Raw genomic sequence first — 27,762 nt, forward strand, 5'->3', positions numbered from 1 at the left:
ACCAAAAATCTGTCATTCATTATTTTCCCTGTTTCTCTCTCTCTCTCTCTCTCTCTCTCCTGGAGCATTGCTCAGTTCTGGTTTATGGTAGTACCAGGGATCGAACCTGGGGCCTCACACATGCAAACCCTTTAGCTCTGCCTGCTGAGTCACCTCCAGCTGCTCCGCAGTCATGTCCATACCCAGAGTCATTACTGTGGACACCTCCTGTTGTTCCGTCAGCCTTTTCCCCAGCTCCATCTTTTCCTTCACTTTTCAGAGTAGTATTTCCTCATCATATACATATTATTTTCATCCTGACTTGAAATTAATCTAGTTCAAGTTTCCCTTGAGGCACATTTTTAATGGTTAAATGCTGTTATATTATTATTATTGTTGTTGTTATTATTTATTGCCACTAGGATTATCACTGGGGCTTGGTGCTGGCACTATGAATCCACCATTCCAGATGATCATTGGCTCCACTTTATTTTTTTCCTCCAGGGGTATTGCTGGGGCTCGGTGCCTGCACCACAAATCCACTGCCCCTGGAGGCTATTTTTTCCCCTTTTATTGCCCTTTTTTTTTATCATTGTTGTGGTTATTATTGTTGTTATTGATGTCATTGTTGGTTAGGACAGAGAGAAATGGAGAGAGGAGGGAAATACAGAGCGGGGGAGAGAAAGACATTTGCAGACCTGCTTCACCACTTGTGAAGTGACTCCCCTGAAGGTGGGGAGCCAGGGGCTCGAACCAGGATCCTTACGCTGGTCCTTGGGTCCTTGCACTTCGTGCCATGTGCACTTAACCCGATGCGCTACCACCCGACCCCCTTTCTCCACTTTTTCTTCCTTACTACTTTATTTGACAGGATACAGAGAGTGAGAGGAGGGGAGGTAGAGAGGAAGAGAGAAAGACACCTGCAGACCTGCTTCACTATTTTCAAAACATCCCCTCCTCAGGTAGGGAGCAGGGGCTTTTATCAGAGTCCTTGTGCTTGGTGATATGTGTGTGCCTAGCTAGGTGTACCACCACCCAGCCCCTCTATTACCCTATTATTATTAATACATGCTTTATTTATTCATTGGGTAGAGATATAGAAATCTACAGGGATGAGGGAGATAGAGATAGATAGATAGATAGATAGATAGATAGATAGATAGATAGATAGATCCCTGCAGCACTGCTTCAGTGCTTATGAAGTTTCTCTCCTGTAGACGGGAGCTACTGGCCTGAACCCAGGTCCGTGCACATTGTAACATGTTTGCCCTACCAGGTGCACCCCTACCCAGTCCCTATGCAATTATTTAGACAGTGATTTCCTTCAATTTCCCCACATTTTAAAGACTTTTTATTTATGAAAGGGTGGAGAGAAGCAGAGCACTGCTCTGGCATGTTCGATGCAAAGCACTGAACTCACTACCCCATTTTTGCAAGTCAGGCACTCTGTCCACCGTACCACCTCCCAGGTCACTTTTTTCCCCATGAGTTTTAGTGATGCAATGGGAAATATGTTTGAATTATTTGTCTTACAACTATACCCAGAGGTGCAGTTTTGGAGTAAGAGGTTATGGCTAATTTTTCCACACATCTTTGTTTTGTTTTGTTTTTTAAATCTTTATCATATCATCATCATATGATCCCTAGGATGTCAGTGGTGACATTTCCACCGGCAATGGAACAATTGGGACAGAAATCCTTTGGGGGACTGGCTGAGGCTCTTGGGAGGTGTGAGCAATGGCAGCTGCTGGGGACGCTCCCAGACAGAGGGACAGTCACACCAGAAGGCCCTTGCTGGCTGCACAGTGGTCATGTTCGCTGGCTCCACGATGCCTTCTGCTCCCTTCCCAGCTCATGGACACCTCTGAAGATGCCTCTGGTGCTGGTGGGGTGAGAGGGCTGTGCTCTAAGTTAGGGCCCAGCTGGGGCGTTCTTCTTCCCCTCAGAAGCATCAGAGGTCTGTGGGTCTCTCCAGGGCTGCTTCTCATCTCCCCCACTCCTGGCTCCTCAGTTTACTCCGTTGGATCTTTCCAGAAACCGTCTTTGGTAGTTCTGAGACAAAGGCCACCTGGTGACCATAAGACAAAACAAAATAAAACAAAACACTCTGAAGCCATCATTTTCCAGAAGGACTCGTGTTTCCAAGGAGTCATCACTCTATGCCTTTTTGTTGGAAGGTTTCTGTGTTTGACTCATGACTTCCTCCAAATGGCAACTCTGACACCATCTCCCCAGACAATACCTTTGGTTCACCTGCATGTTAGCTGTTGGGCTCAGGCAAAAATTAGTAAAGTCATGGGCCCCTTGGAATAGACCTAAAATAGACTTCCTAGCTTTTTCCAAAATGGAGACTCCACATCTCATCTGCTATATTCTTGCCTTTAGGTTCCTGATTATTAAACAATTTGTTCTGCTTTATATATGACTGCTTTTTTCAACCATTGAGTCGCAGATGCTACCATGACGCCAGCCTGACTTCCTTGGGCAGATGACCTCACCAATGTGTCCTACCTCTCCAGAGCCCTGCCCCACTAGAGAAAGATAGAAACAGGCTGGAGGTATGGGCCAACATGCCAACATCCACGTTCAGCAGGGAAGCAATTACAGAAGCCAGACCTTCCACCTTCTGTACCCCATAATGATCCTGGGTCCATGCTCCCAGAGGGATAAAGAACAGGAAAGCTTTCAAGGGAGGGGATGGGGAAGCTGCAGTTAGGGTTACTTTGGCCTCATCCCTCCAGAGCCTGGCCTGAGGAGGGCCCCCAGCTCAGCCTGAACTGGGAGTCCCTCCCGTCTGTCCCCCCCCCCCCCCATGTTTACCTTCCTGGGGTACTTGTATGGAGCCGTCACTCTTTTGACGTGCTCCTGGAGTTCCTGGGTTAGTTTCTCTGGATCATGAGATAAGTAGGCTGGAGAAAGGACTACGAAGGCTTTCACCACCTGCCAAAAACAAAACAAGCAAACAAGAAAATGAAATCAATCAGTCTTTTTTTACTTATTTTAGCTTAGTTTGTTTTTATCATTGCTGGAGCTTCACTGGGCTCCTGGGTAACTTTTCTAGATACTAAGAGGAGGGAAGAGGGAGCAAGGGAGGGACACCACAGCCTTGAAGCTTCCTCAGTTCAGTAGGTGGTTGGGCTCAAAGCCAGGTCATGGACAGGTCATGAGGAAGAGACAGAAACTCAATTCTTCTTCTAGCGTTTGCCCTTCTTCCGTAGCCAGTCAACAGCGTCAGGTTGAGCCTGATGTAAAGTTTCGAGACCTCCTTTGAATATGGAGAGGTGGCAGTCGTTGACTATGTGGGTCATAGTCTGTCTGTAGCCGCAGGGGCAGTTCGGGTCGTCTCTGGCTCCCCAGCGATGGAACATAGTGGCGCACCGGCCATGGCCTGTTCGATAGCGATTGAGGAGGGCCCAATCATAACTGACTGCCAACTCTCAATGGCCTGGGGAGACAGCATAATGGTTATGCAAAAGACTCTCATGCCTGAGGCTTTGAGGTCTCAGCTTCAATCCTCTGAACTACCATAAGCCAGAGATGAGCAGAGTTGGCAGTCAGCTGAGGTAAAGAACAAACACCTCATCATAGACCCCTGCAAGCGTCAACCCGGCTTTGACCTAGCACGTTATGATTGGGCCCTCCTCAATCGCTATCGAACAGGCCATGGCCGGTGCGCCACTATGTTCCATCGCTGGGGAGCCAGAGACGACCCGAACTGCCCCTGCGGCTCCAGACAGACTATGACCCACATAGTCAACGACTGCCACCTCTCCAGATTCAAAGGAGGTCTCGAAACTTTACATCAGGCTCAACCTGACGCTGTTGACTGGCTACGGAAGAAGGGCAAACGCTAGAAGAAGAAGAAGCAGTACTCTGAGAGTCTCTGACTTTCTTCTCTGCATCTCTCTCTCTCTCATTAGTATAAAATAAACAAATAATAATATAAATAAATAAACTCAACGGAACAGTATTTATGATAAGTGTTTGTGAGTTCAAGACTTCTGACTGTGGAGAGAGCACAGTGGTAGGACTTTCATGCCTGAGGCTCTGAGGTCTCGATTCAACCCCTGCCACCACTAAAAGCCAGCGTTGAGCAGAGACTTGGTTTGTTTCTCTTTCACACTAACATGAATAGCCTTTATTTATTTATTTTTATTTACTTATTCCGTTTTGTTGCCCTTGTTGTTGTAGTTATTATTGTTGTCGTCATTGTCGGATAGGACAGAGAGAAATGGAGAGAGATGGGGAAGACATAGAGGGGGAGAGAAAGACAGACACCTGCAGACCTGCTTCACCTCCTGTGAAGCGACTCACCTGCAGGTGGGGAGCTGGGGGCTCGAACTGGGATCCTTACACAGGTCCTTGCGCTTTGCACCACAGGTTCTTAACCTGCTGTGCTACCATCTGACTCCCAGCCTTTTTTTTTTTTTAAAGCTCTAGGCTGGCAGGCTGCTTCTCCATTCCAGCAGACCATGTTGCCAACAACATCCTGCTAAGGGGTTATGCCCCTGCATATTTTCAGAGATGGGAGTCTCACTACCATGGTGTGTTCAGACACACCTGGTTTTCATGGAAGGCTTTCCTCTTTTTCTCTTCTCTTCTTTCCTTGTCTTTGCTTTTACTTTCTGTTTCTTTTGTTTGTTTGTCACCGGGATCATCGCCGAGGTTCAGTGCCTACACCACTCTATTGCTCTTGGTGGTGGTCCACCATTTGTGAAGCTTCTCCCCTGCAGGTGGGGGCTGGGGCCTTGAACCTATGTCCTTGCACATGGTAACATATGTGCTCTACCAGGTGTGTCACTGCCCAGCCTTAGCAGCTTTATTTCTTACTGTTCAAACTACCAGACATTTCCTGAGTGCTTTCTCTGTGCCAGACTCTGTTCTGAAACCCTCTGGGGGTTAACTTTGCCCACACAGTTGTTTGTCACGTCATACTTCTCCGGGTGTGATTCCTCCAGCACAGAGATAGGGCTTCTGCCTCCCATTTTTGAGCCCCCAAACCCTTCAGCTGGGCTCATGTGGGCAAATGAAGGTTCCTTAGGCTGTGCACCCAGTTATCCTGATTCAGCAAGTCTGAGTTGGAATCTAGATATCTAGTTTCTTTTTAAAAAATATGTATTTAAATATTAACTTAACCTGGTTGAGTGCACATGTTGGTTCATGGGAAGACAGGACAATGTCATCAGCTCCTCAAGGTCAAACTGTCACCTGCTCTTCCCTTCTCCCTTGGGGGATGTTGAGAGTGAGGTGGGGGCATCAATGTGCAGATGTTGAGTGTGCAAGGACCCAGGTTCAAGCCCTGGGTCCCTATCTGCAGGGGGAAAGCTTCACAAGTGGTGAAGCAGTGCTGCCAGTGTCTCTGTCTCTCTCCCTCTCTGTCTCCCCCTTCCCTCTCAATTTCTGGAGGCCTCTATCCAATAAATAAATAAAAATTATAATAAATTAAAAATATATATTGTTAGAGACAGAGAGAGATTTGAAAGGGGAAAGGGAAATAGAGAGGGAAAGCAGGAAGGAAGAGAGAGAGAGAGAGACACCTGCAGACCTGCTTCACCGCTTGTGAAGCATCCTGATTGAAGGTGGAGAGCCAGGGGCTTGAACCCAGGTCCTTGTGCATAATACTATATGTGGCTTAACCAGGTGTGCCACTGCCAAGCCCCCCCAAATCTGGTTTCCAACACAAATCTCTAATTAGGCAGCTGTGAACAGTCCAGAGCTCTCAACTTTGAAAGTCATACTTCTGGTCCTGATGCTACTGAGAAGGAAGCTTAATGTCTCTCTTTCCAAAATGGCCTATAGGGGGCAGGAGGGAGGTGGCTCAGGAGACAACACACGGGCCTTGCATGCTTGAGGCTCTGGGTTCAAACCGAACATTACATATGAAAGGGTAGTGCGGTGGGGGGGGGCAGGTGGTGGCACACCTGGTTGAGCACACATGTTACAGTGTGCAAGGACACAGGTTCAAGCCCCTGCTTTCCTCCTACAGGAGAGAGCTTTAAGAATGGTGAAGCAGGACTGCAGGTGTTTTTCTGTCTCTCTCCCTCTCTATCACCCCCTTCCCTCTTGATTTCTGGCTGTCTTTATCCAATAAATAAAGATAATAATAACATTAAAATTTTTTTTAATACTTATTTTCCTTTTTGTTGCCTTTGTTGTTTTGTTGTTTTAGTTATTATTGTTGTTATTGATGTCATCGTTGTTGGATAGGACAGAGAGAAATGGAGAGAGGAGGGGAAGGCAGATGGGGACAGAAAGTTATACACCTGCGGACCTGCTTCACCACCTGTGAATCGACTCCCCTGCAAGTGGGGAGCCGGGGCTTGAACCGGGATTCTTAGGCCAGGCACGTGCACTTAACCCACTGTGTTACCACCCGACTCCCCCAATTTTTTTTTAAATGAAAGGGTGGTGCTCTGACCCTCACTCTCCTACCCCATGGGACAAACAAAAATAAAGCAAACAAAAAGATTATACTTGGGGCCTTCTCCGGCCAGCCCTCACTCAAGGAGGCTACTCCTCCCAGGTGAGAACCTTCAGCAATGGTGTCTGCTGGGCTTGCTCTGTCCTTAGCTGCACTCAGGAAAGGACTGTTTTTATGGGCGGGATGGATAACAGAACCTGCACCGGCCACTCAGACTTCTCAGCCATCTGTCTGCCACTTCTGGACCCAACTCTGAAACCACTCAACAACAAAGCACTGGTGTCTTCCATCATGGTCTTCTGGAGAACACTGGTACCTCAGAAGAGGTTAAGACTAAGAGGAAAGTGGTCAGATTGCACAGAACCCCAATGACATGAGATATGGAGAAGTCTGGACCCACCGGCTGACTTTGCTGGGTGACTGATACCAGATACAGAAGCAGGAGGCAATGTTACCTCTCCTCTGATGGGGTCTGGGCTGCTGACCACGGCTGACTCCAGCACAGCCGGATGCTCGGCCAGGGCGCTTTCTACTTCAACTGGTCCAATCCGATAGCTGGAAGAGCAAAACAGATTCTTAATAATGGATGCCCCTACCTCACCCTCAACAACCCCCAAGGGAGAAGGGAAAAGCAGGTGACAGTTTGACCTTGAGGAGTTGATCACATCATCCTGTCTTCCCATGAACCAAAAGTAGCCATCCTTGTCCATGTGGGCTCGGTCCCCTGTGATGTAAAAGTCCCCCCGTTCTGATGCCGCTGTCTTCTCAGGATTCTCCTGAAAAGACAGAGTAAGTGTCTGAAGAGTCGTCTGGGCCGGCTGTGGCTGGGCAGCCTCCCCCTACCCCCCCCAAGACAGCAGTCTAGGGACCCCTCAACAGCAAGTTCAATCCTTTCCAAAGACTAAACTGTCCACAGTGGCCCTGCTGAACAGAAGCTGTAAGATTGTGGGAATGCCCTCTTTTAAGGGAAAGAAAGAAATAGAAAACCAGTCTAGGCTGGCCACAAGTAATGTAGCAGTTGGCTGGAGTTAGGGAGCTGACCACAGGGGGGACACGGGACATTTTGGGGTGATAAATATATTGGTTAAGTAGGTTCACACACTTGTTAAAAGTCACTTTTACATTGAACTTAGACGCATTTTATTGTAGGTACATCATAAGTCAATTAAAAATGCCGTCCAAGGAAAGAATTTATGCTATTAATCCCTGAAAATCTACTGCAAAAATTCTAAGTAGTTTGCACAGAAAACTAAATACCCTATAAGCACATGAAGAGGTAGGAAGCTTTAATATCACAAGGATGTTAATTCTCTACCAAGCTGATGTGTGGACTTAACCCCAATTAAAATGCTGATATTTTCTTGTGGAGTTTGACAAGTTGATTCTAAAATGTACATGAAAGAACAGGTGCTCAAGCTTAGGTAAAACACGTCAAAACAAGTTGAATAAGGAGAAAAGACTTGCTCTACTTGACCTAGGAGAGAGAGAGACAGACAGACAGACAGACTGTATGTGTGAGTAAAGTTCTGTGGAATCAGTGTAAGGATAAAAAAATGACTTACAAAACAGAAGAAACTGCCAAACGAAGTCTATGCCAAAACAAATCTCTACCAAGTTGGTATAACGGATTACTGGAGAAAGGAGGGTATGTTGAATTGACTATCCAGGTGGGTGAAAAAAAAAAAAAGTAAATCCCTACCTCTTACAACACACAAATTGCAGAGAGTTTAGTCATGTGACCGTCCAAGGCAAAGCTTTAAAACTATTGGGAGAGAATGAAACCAGCACGTGTTTTTTATCAGGGTAAAAAGTTACCTAATGAAGACACAAACAAAAACTTCTTTGCAACAAAAAAGACCCTTAAAGAAAATGTGAGGTGGGGTGGGGTGGGGGGGAATTGGGCAGTAGCACAGCGGGTTAAGCGCATGTGGCGCCAAGCGTAAGGACCAGAGTAAGGATCCCAGTTTGAGCCCCTGGCTCCCACCTACAGGGGGGTCGCCTTACAAGTGGTGAAGCAGGTCTGCAGGTGTCTATCTTTCTCTCCCCCTCTCTGTATCCCTTCCTCTCTAGATTTTCTCTGTCCTACCCAACAACATCACTGGCAAAAATAACAATAAGGGCAACAACAAGGGCAACAAAATGGCCTCCAGGAGCAGTGGATTCGTAGTGCAGGCACCGAGACCCAGCAATAACCCTGGAGGGGGAAAAAAAAAAAGAACATCTGAGAGGGGTGGGACATAGTTGAACCATCCTCTGGTGAAAAAAAAAATTAAAAAAACAAAGAAAACATGAAAATAGCTTATATACTAGGGGAGGAGTTTGCAGCTAACACAACAAAGGATCAGGACCAAGACAAAATGAATCCTCAAAACCAGGCTCTGAGGGGTGGGGAGATGGCATAATGGTTATGCAAACAGATTCTCATGTCTGAGGCTCTTAAATCTCACGTTCAATCCCCCCCAACACACACACACACCACCATAAGCCAGAGCTAAGCAGTGCTCTGGTGTTTCTGTGTTTCTCTCTTTGCATCTCTCTCAAAAATGAAAAAATAAAAAAATAAACCAGGCTCTGACATGTAATCACAGTTCATTCTTTGGTAAGCCACTGTCCTCTTAATCTTGAGCCTTTCAGTGCTAAAGAGATGAAGTTGTCCCTTTGCTCTCAACACCCATATTTATATCCCAGGTCCTGCACAAGTTGGCCGGTGGCCATCAGGTAAGTCACCAATAATGGCACCTTGTCAGCCACCCTCCCAGCCTCCTCCTGGCAGGTGCGGCTGGGGTGAAGCAGAGTGGAGCACAGTGCTTGGCCATGAAACGGCCCCTTCTAGCCACTCACCAGATAGCAACTGAAGAAGCAGAAGGGCCGGGCAGGTCTGATGCGGACAGCAACATTCCCCTCTTCTCCTGCAGGCAGGACCTGGCCCTGGTCATCCACTATCTGAGGGAGAGGTCAGAGGTCACAAGCCAGTAGACATCTGCACTGCCCAGCCTGGAGTGTGCATTTTTGCTTTCTCTTTTTTGAACCATCAGTTGGGGAGGCTGCCTACCTGCACGTCGTAAGGCGGGGATGCTTTCCCCATGGATCCAGATCTGATGGGGGAGCCTTTAGGATTGGCACAGATAAGCACCTGCAGGGGAAGAGGGTCAGGAAGGGGAGTCTTGGGATGCCTGAGATTCCTTTTCTCTGTTCTCTCTCTCTTTCTCTCTCTCTCTCTGTCCCTTTCTATTGATATGCCCTCAAAAACTTTCTCACTCCCTCTTTCTTCATATCTCTCTCTCTCACTGTCGCTCTCACTCTCGCTCTCGCTCTCATTTGTTTGTTCCTTTATATGGAAGTGCTGGAGCCTCGTGCATGTACAATGTCTTGGTTCTCTGTTCTACTTTTTCATTTATTTTTTTCTCTTTTCATTTAAATTAATTTTTCCTGTCAGAGGATCTGTCCTCACCACCACCCTGGGGTTTCATGCCTGCACGGCTCCACTGCTTCTGGCAGACTCTTTTTCCCTTGAGATGGAGGCTGAGAGACAGAGAGAAGAGAGACACCACAGGATGGTTCTCTTGTTTGTGAAGCTTCTCTACCTGCAAGTGGGAGCTGGGGGACTTGAAGCTGGATTCTTGTGCATAGTAACATGTGTGCTCAACCAGGTGCACACCACCTGTCTCCCACCCCCTATCAACAGACCCAGCCTGTCACTGAACCCCAGTTCAGATGGATGTGGGGGACGCTGCTTCTGACTGTGGTTTCTGTCAGCTGATGCTGGGGACAGATAATACCCTCAGCTCACAGAGCCGTTTTGCTGGCCCAGGAGTGAAATACTTAAATTTCCCTTTAAGGGCTGGGTAGGGGTACAAAGCAGGGATACAAGTATCTCTCTTTCTCTTCCTATCTTCCTCTCCCTTCTCAATTTCTCTCTGTCTCTATTTAAAAAATAAGATAAGATAAAATAGAAAATCCCTTTAAAGCAAGGGAGAAGGCTGCTGGACTTCTATAGCCCACTTCTCCTTCCCCACCCACCAAGTGAACAGATCAGTCACTGATAGGAGCCCCAGAAATGACAGCCAGGACTGTGGGGACCTCTGTAACCACCCCTGCTCCCCCACTGGCTGGTGAGCCATCCCCCGCCCTGCTGGAGGTGGTAGCCTGAAGCAGGGAACTAGTCCCTCACTCACTGTTTCTGACTGGCCGTAGCCTTCGTGCAGCTCCAAGCCAGTCTGGCTTCTCCACTTCTGCCTCACATCTGGGTTGAGGGCCTCTCCTCCCGTCAAACAGTGCCTCAAGCTGGGAAACTGGTACCTTTCTCCATGAGGAAGACAGGGGCTGGGTGAGGGTCCCTGCCAGCCCTCTGTGCAGATGCAAACACTAGATGGCGCTAGACAGCAAACTTCTGGGCTCCTTCCTCCCTCCCTCCTCTTCTTTCTTCCTCCCTCCCTCCTTTTAAAAAATTTATTAACATGAGAGAGGGGAAGAAGGGGGAGAGAGAATCAAACCATCACGTCAGTCTCCATGATACTGGGGACTGAACCCATAACTTCACACTCACAACTCCAGCACTTTAGCCAGGACTGCCCCTCATGATCAGGTAAATTTATGTTTTTGTTTTTTGCCACCATGATTATCACTGGGCCTTAGTGCCTGCACAACAAATCCACCACTTCTGGCCCTCCCTCCCTTCCTCCCTTTTCCTTCCTTCCTTCCATTTTTTTTTTCCCTACCACTGGGGCTCAGTGGCAGCAGGATGAATCTACTGCTCCCTGCAGCCATTTTCCCTTTATTCGATAGGACAGATAGACATTGAGAGAGGAAGGAGATAGAGATGGAGAGACACCTGCAAACCTGCAGGTGGGGAGTGGGGACTCAAACCCAGCTCTTTGCATTTTTTAATATTTATTTATTTTCTCTTTTGTTGCCCTTGTTGTTTAACATTGTTGTGGTTGTTGATGTCATTGTTGTTGGATAGGACAGAGAGAAATGGAGATACGAGGGGAAGTCAGAGGGGGAAAGAAAGATAAGACACCTGCAGACCTGCTTCACTGCTTGTGAAGCGACTCCTCTGCAGATGGGGAGCCCCGGCTCGAACCCGAATACTTATGCCGGTCCTTGCACTTGGCGCCACCTGAGCTTAACCCACTGTGCTACCGCCGGACTCCCTGCATTTTTTTTTATGTGATAGAGCAGAAATAAATTGAGAGAGGCAGGAGAGAGAGAAAGAAACACCTGCATCCCTGCTTTACCACACATGCAGCTTCCTCCCTGCAGATGGGAAGTGAGGGGTTGTATATGTGAATTAAAAGAAAATCTCAATCTTATCAGAGATGGGAACTGAATCAGAACCTGACGTAGTAGGTTTTAACATAACTCGGCAAGATTCAAGAGGGATGGCCGAAATGAGTTATCTGGAAACATTGGGGGCCCAAGCTAGTTGGGACATAAATTAAAGAATAAATACACTAAAGGGAGTTGGACGGTAGCGCAGCGTGTTAAGCACACGTGACGCAAAGCGCAAGGACCCATTAGGATCCCAATTCGAGCCCCCGGCTCCCCACCTGCAGGGGAGTCACTTCACAGGCAGCGAAGCAGGTCTGCAGGTGTCTCGCTGTCTCTCTTCTTCTCTATCTCCCCCTTCTCTCTCAATTTCTCTTTGTCTCTATCCAATAACAAATATAAAAAAAGAATAAATACACTAAAAAGTTTAAAGATCGGGAGTCGGGCGGTAGTGCAGCGGGTTAAGCCCACGTGGCACAAAGCGCAAGGACCGGCATAAATCCCAGTTCCAGCCCCCGGCTCCCCACCTGCAGGGGAGTCACTTCACAGGCGGTGAAGCAAGTCTGCAGGTGTCTGTCTTTCCCTCCCCCTCTCTGTTTTCCCCTTCTCTCTCCATTTCTCTCTGTCCTGTATAATAACAACAACAATAATAACTACAACAACAATGAAAAACAAGGGCAACAAAAGGGAAAATAAATAAGTACACATATATATATAAATTTAAAGATAGAAAATATACCTGTTTGGGTCTTAAAATTCTGACACATGGGCTAAAAATTTATATAGATAATTTGCAAAACTATGTCTCAGTTCAACAGATTATCCAAAATGTGAAAAATCAGTGAGTATAAGCACACTTTTTTTTTTCCCCCAGTAGGGACTGAGAGACAGAAAGGAGAGAGAGAGAGAGAGAGAGAGAGAGAGAGAATGAAAGAGACCACACCATTAAAACTCCCTCACTGTGTGGGGGCCAGGCTTGAAATGGCTTGTGTGCACGTGACGAAGCAACTCAATGCCCTATACAAGGGAGCTATTTCATCTTCTCATAAACACATATTTCCAGCCATTTCTGTCTCATTGTGTAGCAAAATTTGCCTTGAACATACCATCTGGAGTCTGTCTTGGTTAAAATAATGATGCAAAGGGCTGGGGAAAAAGCATAATGATTCTACAAAAGTCTTTCATGCCTGAGACTCTGAGCTCCCAGGTTCCATCCCCAGCACCACCATCAGCCAGAGCTGAGCAGGGCTCTGGTCTTAGGCTCTTTATATCTCTAACTTTCTCCTTTTTTTTTTTCATTAAAAGAAATATATTAAATATTTAAAACATTAAAAATAAAATGAAATTATGATGTGGAGATGTGTACAATGAAAGGAATGAATTCTGGCCTGCGAGAAGTTTCTTCATGACACATTATGGAAGAACTCACTGCTTAGGCCTTCCGTGGTCTGATACACCAGACAGGGGGAGAGGTCTGTGCCTCAAGAGAGGACAGAAGATGGAGACAGGGAGTCGGGCGGTAGCACAGCGGGTTAAGCGCATGTGGCGTGAAGCGCAAGGACCGGGCGTAAGGATCTCGGTTTGAGCCCCCGGCTCCCCACCTGCAGGGGAGTCTCTTCACAAGCGGTGAAGCAGGTCTGTAGGTGTATATCTTTCTCTCCCCCTCTCTGTCTTCCCCTCCTCTCTCCATTTCTTTCTGTCCTATCTAACAATGACGACATCGATGACAACAATAATAATAACTACAACAACAATAAAAAACAAGGGCAACAAAAGGGAAAATAAATAAATATAAAAAAAATTTTAAAAAGAAGATGGAGACACAGGGGTCAGCAGGTCACTGTAAGTCACAGACCTCCCTCCACAAGCCCCAACACCCTGACTGTTCCTGTCAGCAGAGGCCATTTTGGCTTCAACAATCATGCCTTGGTGCCCAGTGGCAGGCACTCAGGGAGTGAAGCTGGGGCTGAGGGACACAACATTGATGACCATGGGTTTCTTAGCTCCCCCAGACCTAATGCCTTAGCCTCAAGTCCCCTTCTGCAAGTGGCTAACGGTTACCCAGAGGCTTCTCTCATCTCATAGAAGTAGCAGCCGCTCTGCTGAGTGCAGAAGTGAAGGAAGGGTACCTGCTTCAAGCACTGAGATTGCAGCTTCTCTAAAATCTGTTCAGGATGGTGGAAATAAATAGCATTAAGGGTTATGCAAAAAGACTTTCATGCCTGAGACCCCAAAGATCCAAGTTCAATCTCCAGCACCACCATTAGCCAGAGCTGAGCAGGACTCTGGTAAAGATAATAAATAAATAAATGAATACTTTTAAAATAAAATCTGTTCTACCTGGAGGCAAATCTCAGGGAGGGGAGGAGATGTTCATACTGGAGGGCGTGTGTACGTGTGTGTGTGTGTGTGTGTGTGTGTGTGTGTGTGTGTGTGTGTGTGAGAGAGAGAGAGAGAGAGAGAGAGAGAGAGAGAGAATGAGATGACAAGTGCACCTGCAGGTGTCTAATCCCTATCTTCAGATATCCAGGCCCTCCAGGCACCAAACAGATGGGCTGTACTGTTGGTTATTACGCCAGGCCCCCTGCATTGCTTAGCGCTGTGGTCTATTTACATAATCACTGTTTTGCCTCAGACCCGCCCTGCCTGCAGGGCATTGGTTTAATCCCCACTGGTTACATGGAAGCTTGCCACTTTTCACGCTCTTTCCTTCTCCCCACTCCCTATCCTACCCACTTCCTTTTTCCGACCTGCCACTTCCATCTCAGAAGATATAAAGGCAGATCGATAAAGGCAACACTGTATTGTGTTCCCTCTCTGCAAGTCCCAGAGACTCTCTCTCCCGCGACCTAGCCCGGCACGAGTTCTTGATCCCTCTCCCACGCAGCAGACTAGGTTGGCTCCCATCAACTTCTCTCCAACCCAGAGAGCATGTGCCCAGGAAGAAACACCCTCAGCCTAGCCCGGCATAAAAAATGTCCTGTACTGTACCTGGCCAGATCCTCCTGCACGAGCAGCCGGAAGATTGTGGGGACACAGCAGAGGGTGGTGATCGGGAACCTGGAGAGGGTCTAAGCAGAGACAACAGGGAGGTCTTAGACTCACGGGGTGGGTTTGTGCAGACCCGGCAGGTGAGCTGGGGCTTCATGTTCCCATTGCCAGGTATCATCACCCACTGCCCTTGGTATCATCACTCATGAGAAAACTCATGGAAAAAGCTGGGCAGGAGACACCTGGATTGCAGGGTGGGGTGAAATACTCATGTTAAGTCGTACACATGTTGGGGCCAGGCAATGGCACACCTAGTTGGGTGTATGGGTTACCATGTACAAAGACCTAGGTTCAAGCCCCCAGTCCCCATCTGCGGGGGGAAAGCATCACAAGTGGTAAAACAGTGCTGCAGGTGTCTCTCTGTCTTCTCTCTCCTCGATTTCTCTCTGTCCTATCAAAATAATAAATAAATAAATGTGTGTGTGTGTGCCCACCATATAAAAGAATTCTTGTCTCTTACGTTCAGGATAACCTTGGCATCAACTCGGGGCAGTTCATGAACAAAAATGCAAGACCCATTGGGCCAGGCAGAGAAGAGAGTCCAGGCTGCTTTCACCCAGCCAGTGTCGGTTGTGTTCCAGAAGATGTCTGACTCAGTCAAGGCTGCCCACCGCCTGCCAGAGAGGAGGGCAAGTCAGAACGCCCCGCAGTGGCACCATCTTGAAAAAGGCTCCTGCCATACGCATGCTGTCTTATCTGGAACCTTGCCCACAGTGGGTGCTTACTTAACACTTGTCAAACCTGCACAAGGACATAAAGCCTATCTTTGCCTCAACAAGCATTCATTGAACATCTTTTGTATACCTAGGATTTAAACAAAGAATAGAGAATGAAAAAGACATGGAGCTCAGTGGTAGGTGAGCTGTCTTTCAGCCCTTGCAATGTACACCCTACGAAAATTTTTTAAATTAAACTTCTCTCTCTCTTTTTCCCTCCAGGATCATCCCTGGGGCTCAGCGCTGGCACTATGAATCCATGATCCTGGGAGCCATATTTACCCTTCACCTTTTTTTTTTTTTTTTTCATTTTATTCCACAGGACAGAAAGAAATTGAGAAGGGAAGGAGAGATAGAAAGGAAGATAGACAGACACCTGTAAACAGGCTTCACCACTTGTGAAGCGTGCCCACTGTGGGTTCGAACCCCCATTTTCTTGTGCAGGTCCTTGCATCCTATGTGCACTTAATCAGGTGCACCACCACTCAGCCCCACCCCCCCCACACCAAATTTTATTAAATTCCCCCAACAGCATCTCACTCCAAGGAAATCCCAAAGCCCTGTGTCAACTCTTACCATTTCTCCCTCACATACTCTTCTCAGACTCTCTCACCTACTTTCTGTTCCTCAGACCCCCCAGCTGAGCTGTCCCCTGGTACCTTCCACTGGCCACAAAACCCAGACCGTAGCTGGCCTGGGAGTGCTCCACCATCTTGGGGGCCCCAGTGGTGCCACTTGTGAAGTAGATGGCCAGTGGGTCATGGCTCTTGGTCCTCACGCAGCTGTGCTCCGTGGATGCCTCCCTGTGAGACATGACAAATCCTGGGTGATTGCTTTTCCATGTGTGTGACCCCGAATCCCCTCTGGCCCCCCTTGCATAGAAGAAAGTTTTGATGCTGGGGCCGGGTGCTCACACACCTGGCATACTGCACATGTTATAATGCGCAAGAATCCCGGTTTGATCCCCCAGTCAGTCCCCAACTGCAGAGGGAAAGCTTTGGAGTGATGAAGTAGTGTTGCAGGTGTCTGTCTCTCTCCCTCTATGTCACTCCCTCCCCTCTCTATTTCTGGCTGTCTCTATCCAATAAAAAAATAAAAGCAATACAAAAAATTTACTATAGAGAAAGTTTTTCTGTGTGGTCTCTTTCTCTCTCTGCTGCTATTAAAAAAAAAAAAAAAACGGGAGTCAGGCGGTAGTGCAGCTGGTTAAGCCCACGTGGCGCAAAGCGCAGGGACTGGCATAAAGATCCTGGTTCGAGCCCCCGGCTCCCCACCTGCAGGGGAGTTGCTTCACAAACGGTGAAGCAGGTCTGCAGGTGTCTATCTCCCTCCCCCTCTGTCTTCCCCTTCTCTCTCCATTTCTCTCTGTCCTATCCAACAACAATGACATCAACAACAATTACAACAATAAAACAACAAGGGCAACAAAAAGGGAATAAATTCAATAAATAAATATTAAAAAAAAAACCTAGGTGGGTACTTCCAGGCATGAACGTAGTGATAGCAACAATAACATTGATAGTAACAGTACCAAATGGTGTTTTAGACACTGTAGAGGGTTATAGTGATTATCAGAGGGAAGGGTGGTGTGTGTATGTGTGTGTGAGCGAGCTTTGGTGGTAGGTGCAGTGAGTTGTGAAACTATATTCCTGAATTCTTATAATTTTACAAACCAATGTTAAGTCAATAATAATAAAATATCTTGGTTGCATCAGCAAATGTGGGTGAATGCTTACCTCTCCCAGTATCCGGCACATACTAAGCACAGCGGCTCTGATCCTATTAGCGGTTGACCAGCCACTATGTACTAAGTGCACAGTCTGGGTGATCTCATTTACTATGATTAATAGCTCTATGATTGTCACCATTATAGAAGCAACTGCAAAGAAGATAATTCTGTTACTATCTAGGGATAATTCTGTTACTGAGGAGGGAATGACTAGAGGGTCTTAAGGAGTCTCAGTCACCAGGGTTAGGTCTTAGGTACAATGTCAACTTCCTTTCTGGTTCATTCTGTGTGTAATCAGCAATGCCCTCCACCTCCTGCAGCCTAAAACTTAGACCAGGTTGGGTGTATTGCACCAAAGCAAGGCATTCTGGAAAAAGAGGACCAAGGGAGCTTCTGGAGTGTGTGTGTTGGTGTGGGGGGGGAGCTTTGGGGTCCTGGGGCATGATGGTGAATAAAGACCTAAGTTTGAAGATGAGAGTGTTTTGCAGACACTTACCATGGGGACATGAGAAATTACACTATAAACCATTAAACACCCAACCCCAGTAAAATCTAAAACAAAAGTAATAAAGGGGAGTATCGGGCCAGGTTAAGCATACATAGCACTATGCACAAGGACATGGGTTTGAGTCCCAGCTCCCCACCTGCAGTGGGGATGCTTCATCAGTGGTGAAGCAGGTCTTCAGGTATCTTTCTCTCTCCCTCTCTACCTTCCCCTTCCATTCAATTTCTCTCTGTCCTACAGAATAAGATAGAAAAAAAAAGTGCCTCTGGTTTGAGCCCCCAGTTCTCCACCTGCAGGGGAGTCACTTCACAGGCGGTGAAGCAGGTCTGCAGGTGTCTATCTTTCTCTCCCCCTCTGTCTTCCCCTCCTCTCTCCATTTCTCTCTGTCCTATCCAACAATGACATCAATAACAACAACAATAATAACTACAACAATAAAAAAAACAACAAGGGCAACAAAAGGGAAAATTTTAAAAAGTGCCAAGAATAGTAGTGTTTCAGCCTTATTTTCCTTGTGCTCCCCGGAGAACTTCAGCTTACTGGAGGAGTTCTCGAAAGTTCTGCCAGCCCGGTCGGACACTGTCTGACACCAGCAGTTTGGTCTGGAGGGTGGGACAGTCAGCACTGATGGCATCCACCCGCGGGGCCAGGGAGTCACTGGTGATGATGGACTTGGCCTTGGATGTCTGCAGCCGGTATTTGAGGTCCTTCTCAGTCAGCTGGGAGATGCCTGGAATCATGACAGCCCCTGAGATCACACAGAGAGGGAAGACCCTGTGAAGTACAAAACTCCCTGCCAGAATTTGCAGCGGGACTGGCTGGAGAGGGTTGGAACACTTGACCTGGAGAAGGTAACATGAGCAGAATGGTAATGGTGATGGTGATGGGGAAAGGCTGTGGAACACTTCCATGTGCAAAGAGCTTTCCCTGCATCAGTTCATTTCATTCCTACCATCCTGCGGGGAGAAGACGCTATCCTATACCTATCTGGAAGATGAAAACAGTGACTTAGGCTCTATGCCTCCAATAAATGAAATAATTTGCCCAGGACCATACAGCTAATATGTCATAGAGCAGAACTGGGCATCCAGGGAGGTGGTCAGCCTCTAGTGTCCATGACCTTGAACATGGATGACACTGACATCAGGCCCCAGGTTCAGTCCCCAGCACCACCATATGCTAGAGTTGAGTAGTTCTCAGTCTTTCATAAAAATAAGTTCATCTGGGGGCCGGGCAGTGGTGCACCCAATTGAGCTCACACTTCACCATGTGGAAGGACCTAGGTTCCAGCCCCGTTTTCCACATGAGGCAGCACTGGGGGTGGGGAGGGCAGGGGGTATTTCAGAAGCAGTGGAGCCGGTCTGCAGGTGTCGGGCTGAGCTTCACTGACAGGAGACAGACGACCAGGGACTTGTGGTTGAGCTGTACGCAGTATCTCTTTATTCATGCAGGACGCAGAGCAATCTATACCAAGCTAGACTACACTAACAACTAACTAAAACGAACAATGTTGTCTTTATATATACTTCCCAAGTAGGGTGTGAACAGGATGTGACGCAGAGAGGGTGGAGAGAAAAGTGACTGGTGAAAATCAGGGTGTGACAAGGAGAGGATCAGGGTGTGACAAGGAGAGGGGGTGGAGCAGGTGAGAATTCTACCACTAAACCACCAATGCCCTGGAGGGAAGGTGGTGCTTTATGTAAATGTAAAAGTGATTTATGTAAATAGACCAAAGCTTTGAACAAATCAATCCCTATATAGGCATATGGTTAAGCAAAAGCCAGGGGGAGCTGGCATACTACCCAACATGCAGGCCTATTTCTCTCTCTCTCTCTGTCTTCCTCTCTCTCAGTTTCTTTCTGTCCTAGCAAATAAAAAACAAAAAGGAAAAAGAAAAGATTGGTCTCTTGAGGGTGAGGGGTGGTAGATTTGTAGTGCTGGCATTGCACCTCAGTGGTAACCCTGGTGGAGAATCATAAATAAATAAATATTAAAGCAAACAAACAAACAACCCCGGAAATGTAGCATTCCTGGCCTTCATCCCACCTGAAAACATTTGGCGGAAGATGAGACTTGTGCCCAGTCACGTGACCAGTTTGGCTCTGACCTCATTCATACAAAATCAACAGGGTGTTGGCTGGGCAGAGGGGAAAGGAACAGGGAGATCCACACTGAGCCCCAGTGGCTCCATCTCCCACACCTGGTGGGCACGACAGAGCTTGAGCAGGCTTGTGCCCGCCCAGACTGGGGGGCCCAGCCCTGCACACTGACCTGTCCGCATACAAGCCACGTTGGCCAGCCACCACTCCGGAACCCTGGGTAGAACCAGCATCACTCTGTCACCCTGCTGCAGGCCGCACACACTCCCCAGCACGTTGGCTGCCTTCCGGGACTGCTCCCCCAGCTCCTGGAAGGTCCACTTGACCTCTGCCCCCTGGCCATCTACCCACCAGAAGGCGGGGTTCGGGGGCCGGTGTCCAGCCTACATGGGGGCGGGGCAAGCAGAGAGGAACAAAGACCATTGGTTGAGGAGTTCTGTGTGAGTTGTGTGTCTAATCTTTCAGCCATAGTTGCTACATTCAAAGGGGTCAAACATCAAAACAATGTGAAAAGACAAGGACACACACCCGAAGGCTCTCTCCTGTTCTTTTAATGTCTGTTGCTGAGGAGATGACACAATGATTATGCAAAAGACACTTGTGCCTGAGGCTCTGGAGTCCCAGGTTTAATCTAATCGTAGACACAGCCAGCCATGAAGCACACAGAGCGGAAGCTGGACTGGGTTTGGTGTATTGCACCAAAGTAAAGGACTCTGGGGAGGGAGGGGGCTTTCAGGTCCTAGTGCACAAGATGGAGGGGGCTGCGGGTGAGAGTGTTTTTTTTTTTTTTAATTTTATTTATTTTCCCCTTGTTGTCTTTTTATTGTTGTTGTAGTTATTATTGTTGTTGTTGATGTCATTGTTGTTAGATAGGACAGAGAGAAATGGAGAGAGGAGGGGAAGTCAAGAGAGGGGGAGAGAAAGACAGACACCTGCAGACCTGCTCCACTGCCTGTAAAGCGACTCCCCTGTAGGTGGGGACCCGGGGCCCCCAACCAGGATCCTTAGGCGAGTCCTTGCACTTTGTGCCACATGGGCTTAACCAGCTGCGTTACCACCCGACTCCAGGGTAAGAGTGTTTTGCAGAAAACTGAGGTTTTACACATGTGCCAACAACTGTATTTACTGTTGACTATACACCATTCATCTCCTCAATAAAGAGAAATCGAGGGAATGAGAGAGAGAGAAGCAGGGAGCAGGGGATGCAGTAAAGTGTTGGTCTCTCAAACATGAGCTCCTGTGCTTGATCTCTTTTTTTATGATATTTATTTTTAATATTTTTATTTATTATTGGAGAGAGAAAGCATGCAATTGAGAGAGAAGGGGGATAGAGAGGGAAAGAGAGAGAGACACCTGCAGCCCTACTTCACCACTCAGGAAACTTTCCCCCTGCAGATGGGGACCACCGGCTTGAGCACTGTAATGGGATATGGCATTGCCTGGCCCCTGATAGCTCTCTCTCCCTCCCTCTCTCATAAATCTCCAAACTAATTTTAAAGATGTATCTACTTATCAGAGAGAAGCAGAGCACCACTCAGGCAAGTGCAGTGTGCAAGGGACAAACCAAAGACAGCTCTTTGGGAATGAGACTTTGATGGAGTTCGGCTTCAAGCCCTTCCCCTCGCCTGGCTGCACCCCCACCCCCACCCCCCCCCCGCAGGCTCTCAGTGTTCAAGGTCGCCACAGAGCTGAAGTGGAACTGAAACTCAAGGGAGGGAGATAGGGCCAGAGTGAGTTAGAAGGCCTCAGGACTTGCTTTGACACTGAGAGGCAGGCATATCTGTCACAAGCACTTCTTTAGTAAGTTCTTCCTGGGTTGCTCCACCCTTTTGTTAAGTTTCCACAATTTTAAGCAGAGAAAAAATAGTTGATGCTGACACACTTCCTTGGATTTTTATCATTTGCCATTACTGTTGTGACTTTTGTGGAGGAGAGCATTTTCAAAACTTCTTCATCCATATCCACCTTGATTTTCTTTTTCTTCTTCTCCTTCTCCTCCTCCTCCTCCTTCTTCTTATACGTTTTTATCATTAGAAGAAATCTTCTAAGGCTGATCCTAGCATATGCTAAAATGAATTTGGACTTTGCATAACCATTATGTAAAGTCATCTCCTCAGGCTGTGGACTTACACTTTGTAAACATTTAGGAATGCAGCCTCTCAGCTTTCCCTCTTACATACACTTCGTTTTTTTTTTTTTTTTTTTTTTTACCAGAGCACCGCTCAGCTCTGGGTTGTGGTGGCGTGGAAAACTGGACCCCCAGGTTGAGCCTCAAACATGAGTCTCTTTGCATAACCATTATGCTATCTACCTCACCCCGTCTTGCATACAGTTTTCACTTTATTCTCAAGTGCCATGTATATGGCTCCCTCTTTATAGAGGAGAAAAGAAAAAGGGGGCCCAAAGACTTAGGGCAATTGTCCTAATTCACTTGATTTGTTTATTTATTTTATCATCACCACAGTTTCATTGCTCTGAGCTGACTTTTCTCAGATAGAAACAGAAAGAGGGAGTGAGGGGAAATATAGTAACATTAAAACCTTTCTCGAGAACAGTGGGCGCCCAGCTGGAGCCGGGTCGAGCACTGGACAAAGCAGGTGCTCTATCCAGGTGAGCTATCTTGTTAGTCCCCAAGATCACATTTCAAGTGCAAGTGTGTGACTCAGGTCTGTCTGGTTGCAGGGCCTACTTTTCCGTTCCAGTCATCCTCTGTCATCTTTCTATTATTTTGCCTTATCCGCTAACCAGGTGTACTTTTACTGTCTGAACTACTTGTAGATATAATCTTATTTTTTTTCAACACATTCTCCTTGAAGTCAACATAAATGCATTTCTTTTTTAATTTTTTAATATTTATTTATTTTCCCTTTTTTTGTCCTTGTTGTTTTTTATTGTTGTTGTAGTTATTATTGATCTTGTTATTGATGTTGTCGTTGATAGATAGGACAGAGAGAAATGGAGAGAGGAGGTGAAGACAGAGATGGAGAGAGAAAGAGAGACACCTGCAGACCTGCTTCACTGCCTGTGAAGTGACTTCCCTGCAGGTGGGGAGCTGGGGGCTCGAACCGGGATCCTGAAGCCAATCTTTGCACTTTGCGCTGCAGTGCACTTAACCTGCTACACTACCACCCGACTCCCAAATGCATTTCTTTAAAATGAAATTTCATAGTCCCATTTTATAATTTTAAAATTTATCTTTACTTATTGAACAGAGACAGCCAGAAATCGAAAGGGATGGGGGAGACAGAGAGGAAGAGAGATAAAGAGATACCTGCAGTGGTCCTTCACCGCTCGTGAAGATTTCCCCCTGCAGGTGGGGACTGGGGGCTTGAACCTGGGTCCTTGCTCACTGTAACGTGTGCAATCATCCAGGTGCATCCCTAACCCTCCCCCAGTTCCATTCTAGAAACAATTTAGAATTATTTAACATAAGTGGAAAGTAGAGAGAATGGAGGGACTTGCTGACTTGTAAGAGAGGGGAAGTGCAGATGGAAGCCTGTCTGCAGAGATGTAGGCAGACAGCAAGAGAGCCTCCTCAGCTCCCCAATCTGCTATGGACTGTGGGGAGCACTGAGCCTGAGCCCTGCTCTATCCTCACTTAGAGGAAAGTGTGGAAAGTGAGAAAGAGGTTGTAAAGCCAGAGCAGTGGCAAAGCCAGGCTTCCTCCTTCGCTTGACTAGAATAATTGGAAGAGAAACAAAAGTGACCTAAGTGCCTCACTTTGATTAGGGTTCAGGAACGCCAGAAACACAGGGATGGTTCAAGTGCCCAAGACTCATAGCTTTTGACCATAATCACCAACCCCCCTCCCCAGCCCCAGGCTCACATGCGTCTGAATTTTAGAACTTGAACAATTCCAGGAGTCAGGCGGTAGCACAGCAGGTTAAGCACACGTGGCGCAAAGCGCAAGGACCAGCATAAGGATCCCAGTTCGAGCCCCTGTCTCCCCACCTGCAGGGGAGTCGCTTCACAGGTGGTGAAGCAGGTCTGCAATGTCTGTCTTTCTCTCCCCCTCTCTGTCTTCCCCTCCTCTCTCCATTTCTCTCTGTCCTATCCAACAACAACAGCTATGACAACAATAATAACTACAAGCACAACAACATGGGCAACAAAATGGGAAAAATAGCCTCCAGGAGCAGTGGATTCGTTGTGCAGGCACTGAGCCCCAGCAATAACCCTGGAGGCAAAAAAAAAAAAAAAAAAAAAAAACCTTGAACAATTCCACATCAACCTGTTCTACAGCCTGGAGGCTCACTGGCGCACCCAAGGGCAGCCTCGGATGCACAAGATGGCCCTGAGGGCACCATGAACTTTACCTCTTCCAGCTGACTCCACACATCCAACACGTCCCTGGCAAAATTGAAGTACTCAGGCACCGGCTGCCTCCCCAGGTTGATGGCCTCCCACATGGCCACAGTCTTCAAAGGGACAGGTCTCCGTGGAGGCTGCCCCTGAGGACCAGAGAAGCCCCGGCCATTCCTCAATGCCCTGAGGGCCGGGCCTCTTAGCCACAGCCTCATGTGGTCGCCTCTCGCCTGTCACCAAAGAGAAGGATAAAATGAGGGGTCAGGCTGTGTTACGACTGGCTGAGTGTATGAGAGCTTCACAAGCAGTGAAGCAATGCTGCAGGTGTCTTTCTCTCTCCAACTCCATCCCTTCATTGGCCATCCATTTTCTCTTTGTCCTATCAAAATAAAAATGAAAAGTTTTTTTTTTCAAAAGAGAGAAGAGAATGTCACCCTGAACTCTGGGTTTAGGGCTGAAATGGAGCCTGCCGTCAGCAGGCCTAGTCTAGTACCTAGTGATGTGTAGGCCAAGTCTTGACTCGTGTTCTGCTGTGAGAACTTGCTTCTCCCTTCTAAGCTGAGGTGCATCCCTTCTGCCCCTCACTGTCTGCGGATCTCACTGGACCTGAGGTCAGAAACTCACAGTCCACTTCCTAGAGCACAGTTCTTCAAAACACACACACACCCCACCCCCCAAAGGCCTTTTCATGTGCCCTAGGCCAGAGTAAACACTGAGCATGCAGGCCCACACAAGTGTGATCAAGTGCAGGAATTGGAGGTGTGAGGTCCCAAGTTCGATCTTTGACACAGGATATGCTAGAATGATCAGCTGGTGCCCCCCCTCACACACACACATAAATAAGTAAATAAATACCTATTTAAAAATAAATATGTGTATAGATCAATACATAATAAATATGCATATAAGTACACATATTAAAAGATTGATCTTATTACACGAGAGAAAAAGTCTCACATAAGGCAGAGGAGAGAGAAAAACCAAAGCGACCCTCCAGTACCCATGGTGCTGGGGATGGAACCAGGAACCTCAGGCATGAATGTCTGATGCTCTACCACTTGAACTATTCCCTAGATACTAAATAAATATATTATTATTTTAATGTCAGTATTCTTTAAATTTATTACCTAGAGACAGAGAGAAATCAAGAGACAAGAAGAGGTAGAGAGGAAGAGAGACAGAAAGACACCTATAGCACTGCTTTACCACTTGTAAAGTTGCCCCTCACAAGTGGAAACTGGGAATCTGAACTTGGGTCCTTCTGCATTGTAACATGTGCGCTCAATTGAGTATCCCACCGTCTGGCCTCTAAATATATATATTTTAAAGCCATCTGGGAAATCCTGAACTCATCTGATAAAGTCCAAGGAAGCTCTAGAGCCATAGGCATAATATATAATTCCTTTTTTTAAAAAAAAAAAAAACTTTTCTTTTTAAAAATTTTGTTATTATCTTTATTGGATAGAGACAGCCAGAAATTGAGAGGAGGAGGGAAGCTAGAGAGGGAGAGAGACAGAGAGACACCTGCAGACCTGCTTCACCACTCGCAAAGCTTTCCCCCTGCAGGTGCGGACCGGGGGCTTGAACCTGGGTCCTTGTGCACTGTATAGCATGTGTGCTCAAGTTCTTTTTAACTGCTTCTTCAAAAATGTGAAGAGAAAACGGCAAAATTGATTATAACACCTATACCATAATTATCAATAGCCTGTAATTTCCGTATGTACACAACATAAAAACAGATTGTTAGAAATATTTTTTGAACCATGCCCTTAAAATCTAATGTGAATTTCACACTCATAATATATCTCATTATGGACTAGTCCCATTTCATTTCAGGCACTGAGCAGCCACTAACAGTTGAAGGCACTGTATCGGACAATGTATTTATTTATTTATGTATTTATTTATTCATTTAGTTAGTTAGTTAGTCATCTTTGAGTGAGTAAGAGATACCAGAGCTAGAGTCAGGTGGTAGCGCAGCAGGTTAAGCACAGGTGGCGCTAAGTGCAAGGACTGGTGTAAGGATCCTGGTTCAAGCCCCCGGCTCCCCACCTGCAGGGGAGTCACTTCACAGGCGGTGAAGCTGGTCTGCAGGTGTCTCTCTTTCTCTCTCCATCTCTGTCTTCCCCTCCACTCTCCATTTCTCTCTGTCCTATCCAGCAATGACATCAATAACAATAATAACTACAACAATAAAAAACAACAAGGGCAACAAAAAGGGAATAAATAAATATTAAGAAAAAAAAGAGAGAGAGAGACACCAGAGCACCATTCCATCATGGTCAGTGTCAGAAATTGAACCCAGGGCTTCATGCATGCAAGGCATGTGTTCTATGGCTAAGCCAACCTACTAGCATCATCCTGTCCCTGATGCAGCAACAACACCATCCCCTGGGGGTGTGTGTGGGAACTCTAGACCCTCAGATCCCATCCTCCACCCCAGGAATCAGAACCTGCCCTATAACCACAGCTGAGGTGAGTAGCTGCATGCACACTGACGTTTGAGAAGCAGCAGCTGACCACAGGCTGTATCCTCATTTCCCTTCTACCAGGTTTGTCTGGACAGAGGTCATGTTGATTGTGGCTGCAGACACAGACGAAAGGTTATCTCCTCTAAAACTCATGTTAAATTTGAACCCAGAGGTGGGGTCTCTGGGAGGTGACTTGGTCATGGGGTTGGAAGCTTCCTGGTTGTAATTAGTGTCCTTATAAAAGAGATACCCACCCACGTCTGGCAGAACCCCCCTCATTTCTTCTTCATGGTGAAGATACAGTGCTGCCCAGAAAGCAGGTACTCACCAGAAGTAAGACAGTCGGAGCTCTTTGAGTTTGGACTTCCCCAACTCTAGAACTGAGAGACAAACACGTTTTAACCACCTGGTGTAGGATCATTGTATTTATTTGTTTATTTATTCCCTTTTGTTGCCCTTGTTGTTTTTTATTATTGTAATCATTGTTGGATAGGACAGAGAGAAATGGAGAGAGGAGGGGAAGACAGAGAGGGGGAGAGAAACATAGATACCTGCAGACCTGCTTCACCACCTGTGAAGCAACTCCCCTGCAGGTGGGGAGCCAGGACTCGAACTGGTATCCTTATGCAGGTCCTTGCTCTTTGCGCCACGTGCGTTTAATCTGCTACACTACAGCCTGACTCCCAGAATCATTGTATTTAGGCTGTTGAGAAAGTCATGATGTATTTTTTTAATGTTTTTTTTTTCTTTTTCTTTTTTTATTTTGCCTCCAAGGTTATTGCTGGGGCTTGGTGTCTGCACCATGAGTCCACTGCTCCAGGAGGCTATTTTTCCCCTTTTGTTGTCCATTTTGTTGTTGTTTTTATGGTTGTTGTGGTTATTACTATTGTTGTTATTGATGTCGCTCTTGTTGTTGAATAGGAGAGAAATGGAGAGAGGAGGGGAAGACAGAGAGGGGAAAGAAAGATAGACACCTGCAGACCTGCTTCACTGCTTGTGAAGTGACCCCCCTGCAGGTGGGGAGCCGGGGGCTGGAACCAGGATCCCTATGTTGGTCCTTGTGCTTTGTACCATGTGTGCTTAATCCACTGCATACCGCCTGACCTCCTTCTTTCTTTTTTTAAAAATATTTTTACTTATATTTATTGAAGCGAGAAATTGAGAGGGAAAGGGGAGGGGGGGCAGTGATTCTTCCCTGCTTCCCTCCCTACAGATGTG

At 47.0% G+C, this 27,762-nt stretch overlaps 1 protein-coding gene across 1 annotated transcript; it reads right to left on the minus strand.

Moving 5' to 3' along the window:
- Positions 1–1,313: 1,313 nt before the first annotated feature.
- ACSM5 (acyl-CoA synthetase medium chain family member 5) lies at positions 1,314–26,918 on the minus strand. The gene is given in 15 exon segments (XM_007516550.3): positions 1,314–2,026; positions 2,029–2,047; positions 2,800–2,919; positions 6,856–6,955; positions 7,049–7,176; positions 9,242–9,343; positions 9,453–9,533; positions 10,576–10,699; positions 14,660–14,739; positions 15,180–15,333; positions 16,095–16,238; positions 18,210–18,417; positions 19,941–20,151; positions 24,085–24,303; positions 26,873–26,918. Coding segments are annotated over 14 exon segments (1,710 nt in total). The 5' UTR covers positions 24,289–24,303; positions 26,873–26,918; the 3' UTR covers positions 1,314–1,991.
- Positions 26,919–27,762: the final 844 nt, after the last annotated feature.

Source organism: Erinaceus europaeus, chromosome 15, assembly GCF_950295315.1.
Source record: "Erinaceus europaeus chromosome 15, mEriEur2.1, whole genome shotgun sequence".
NCBI classification, from domain to species: domain Eukaryota; kingdom Metazoa; phylum Chordata; class Mammalia; order Eulipotyphla; family Erinaceidae; genus Erinaceus; species Erinaceus europaeus.